Source organism: Limulus polyphemus, unplaced genomic scaffold (genome assembly GCF_000517525.1).
Source record: "Limulus polyphemus unplaced genomic scaffold, Limulus_polyphemus-2.1.2 Scaffold10438, whole genome shotgun sequence".
Classification (NCBI taxonomy): domain Eukaryota; kingdom Metazoa; phylum Arthropoda; class Merostomata; order Xiphosura; family Limulidae; genus Limulus; species Limulus polyphemus.
Genome location: NW_013676048.1, coordinates 1 through 2,186, shown reverse-complemented (window position 1 = coordinate 2,186; position 2,186 = coordinate 1). Strand labels below are relative to the sequence as shown.

Below are 2,186 nucleotides of genomic sequence, written 5' to 3'. Positions count from 1 at the left end.
AGGTGTCTATTAGGTTTTACTTAAAATCAGTATAAACATGAGACTGTATATGGATAGACAACTAATGCCATACATAAAGAGGAACAGATATTGTCATATGACAGAAAGAAACATGGGTCTCCAGAAAGACATAAAATACACATTGTTATATGTAAAGTTTTGGAATTTTCTTGGAATAGCAAAACACTATTACACATATAATATTTACTTTTATCACTGCACATGTGGAATACAAGATGATAAAATTCTTGGCTATAGACTAAGTGACTAACTTATTCATTGACTCAGGAGTTGATTAAATGAATGAGACTAAGACTGTGACTAAATAAAATTTATTAACTAAAACTAGAATAGAATTGTACTGATTTTTGTTGAGAAGCCTAAGACTAACTGAAACAACAAATGCACGCTAAACTAACACCGCTTCCATTGCATTCATTTTATGTTTTAATTCATCTTATCATATTTTTGTTCAGTGTAACTCAGTGGTGATTCATTTTTAACTGTCAATCCAACTCCTGGTTGCAAATGTTAAACAGTTTTGTTTTAGGAGATTGAATAAAGAATTACAGACAACTTTGCAGTTTATTTCAAAGACACAAATGGTTTATAAACATATTTTATAGAAACTCAAATGGTTTATAAACATGTTTTATAGAGACTCAAATGGTTTATAAACATGTTTTATAGAGACTTGCAGAACATTCCCACATACGTAACAAAAAATGAATTGATCTTCCACTTTCTCTTGCATATTGTAGTCAAACTATTTGTTGTAACAGAGTCATGATTTTAAACTAATCTACTCTTAATTGTGTAAACATAGATACATAGAGATAAGACATTTAAAAAAAAACTAACTAACTCTTCAACTTAAAATAGCTATTAAAAGTTTTGTTTTTATGTAAAAAATTGCACATTTGTGATATTTAATCTGTTCAAATATTGTGTTAGAATTTTCTTGTCCTTGGGCACGATTTACTTAGACTTGTTTCTATGAAGGAAAAGGTGGGAAATTAAAAAAACCAGATACACTTATGACATGGTGCGTAGCATCAAAGTAAGACACATATATGTATATATATATATATATGATGTTTAAAGCATGATAGTACAGAACAGTGAAACTGATAATGATTTTAATTACATAATTCTCTATCGTCCCAATATGAGATTCTTCTCAAGTGAAAGAAATCAAGTTGTTCCTAGATTATTTGAAGCATGTTCTCTCTAAAGCTTTTTACATGCAAATTTTCAGTTTGAATCTTACATTCTTTTTATAATGTAATCCAAGTGACTATAAAGAAGTAAAATGACAAAATAGCCTTGTGAATTCATTATCTTCAACCACATTATTTAGTTTTGTATAATGGCAAAAAGTTTATGGGTATGTTTAATGAAACATGACAAGAAAGTAGTGAAACCCTCTTACATTTTTAAGACTTATTTTCTCGGTAGTATACCAGATATTTATAAAACTCATGTACCATGCATAAATTATGGCTTGTTTCTTCCTTTGATTGTTGTTGTTTTTTTTTCACTGCCTCTGTAGGTTCTGTGTTCCAAAATATAATGGTTGCAGCAGTTTTCACAAATGCAGTTTCAATTGGTATTCAGTCGGGTAAGTAAACTATGAATTGACAAAAAGTTAAAAGTTTTTAAAATTGATAGAGCCTTTCTTGTTTCTTTTAAAAAGAATAAAAGATAACTAAGAAAATGTATACCTTCACTTCTAATTGATACTTTCATATACAAAGTATAGCTTCTTATAAAACCACTTTGGTATTGTTCCACTTTTATTAACCAACAGAAGTTTTGTGCATACAACAATATTCAACTTTGAATAAGTTTGTTACAACATATTTTAGCTTCCTCAGGTAAAAGTGTTCCTAGTTGTGTCCCACAGTACTTTGAGATTAAAAATTAGCACTAAGATCTGTTCCCAGTTGTGTCCCACAGTACTTTGAGATTAAAAAGTAGGCACTAAGATCTGTTCCCAGTTGTGTCCCACAGTACTTTGAGATTAAAAAGTAGCACTAAGATCTGTTCCCAGTTTTGTCTCACAGTACTTTGAGATTAAAAAGTAGCACTTAAATCTGTTCCCAGTTGTGTCCCACAGTACTTTGAGATTAAAAAGTAGCACTAAGATCTGTTCCCAGTTGTGTCCCACAGTACTTTGAGATTAA

The 2,186-nt window shown here is 30.0% G+C and overlaps 1 protein-coding gene across 7 annotated transcripts in view; it reads left to right on the top strand.

Annotated features, from left to right (window-relative positions):
• Positions 1-1,645, top strand: part of LOC111083634 — a 13,503-nt gene extending 11,858 nt beyond the window's left edge. For all 7 annotated transcript variants that reach the window (XM_022380276.1, XM_022380274.1, XM_022380271.1 and 4 more), the window contains one exon: positions 1,553-1,645. In XM_022380276.1, the coding sequence (XP_022235984.1) occupies positions 1,553-1,629 (77 nt within the window). In that variant the 3' untranslated portion in view covers positions 1,630-1,645. The remainder of the gene's footprint in view (positions 1-1,552) is intronic.
• The last annotated feature ends 541 nt before the right edge of the window (positions 1,646-2,186 follow it).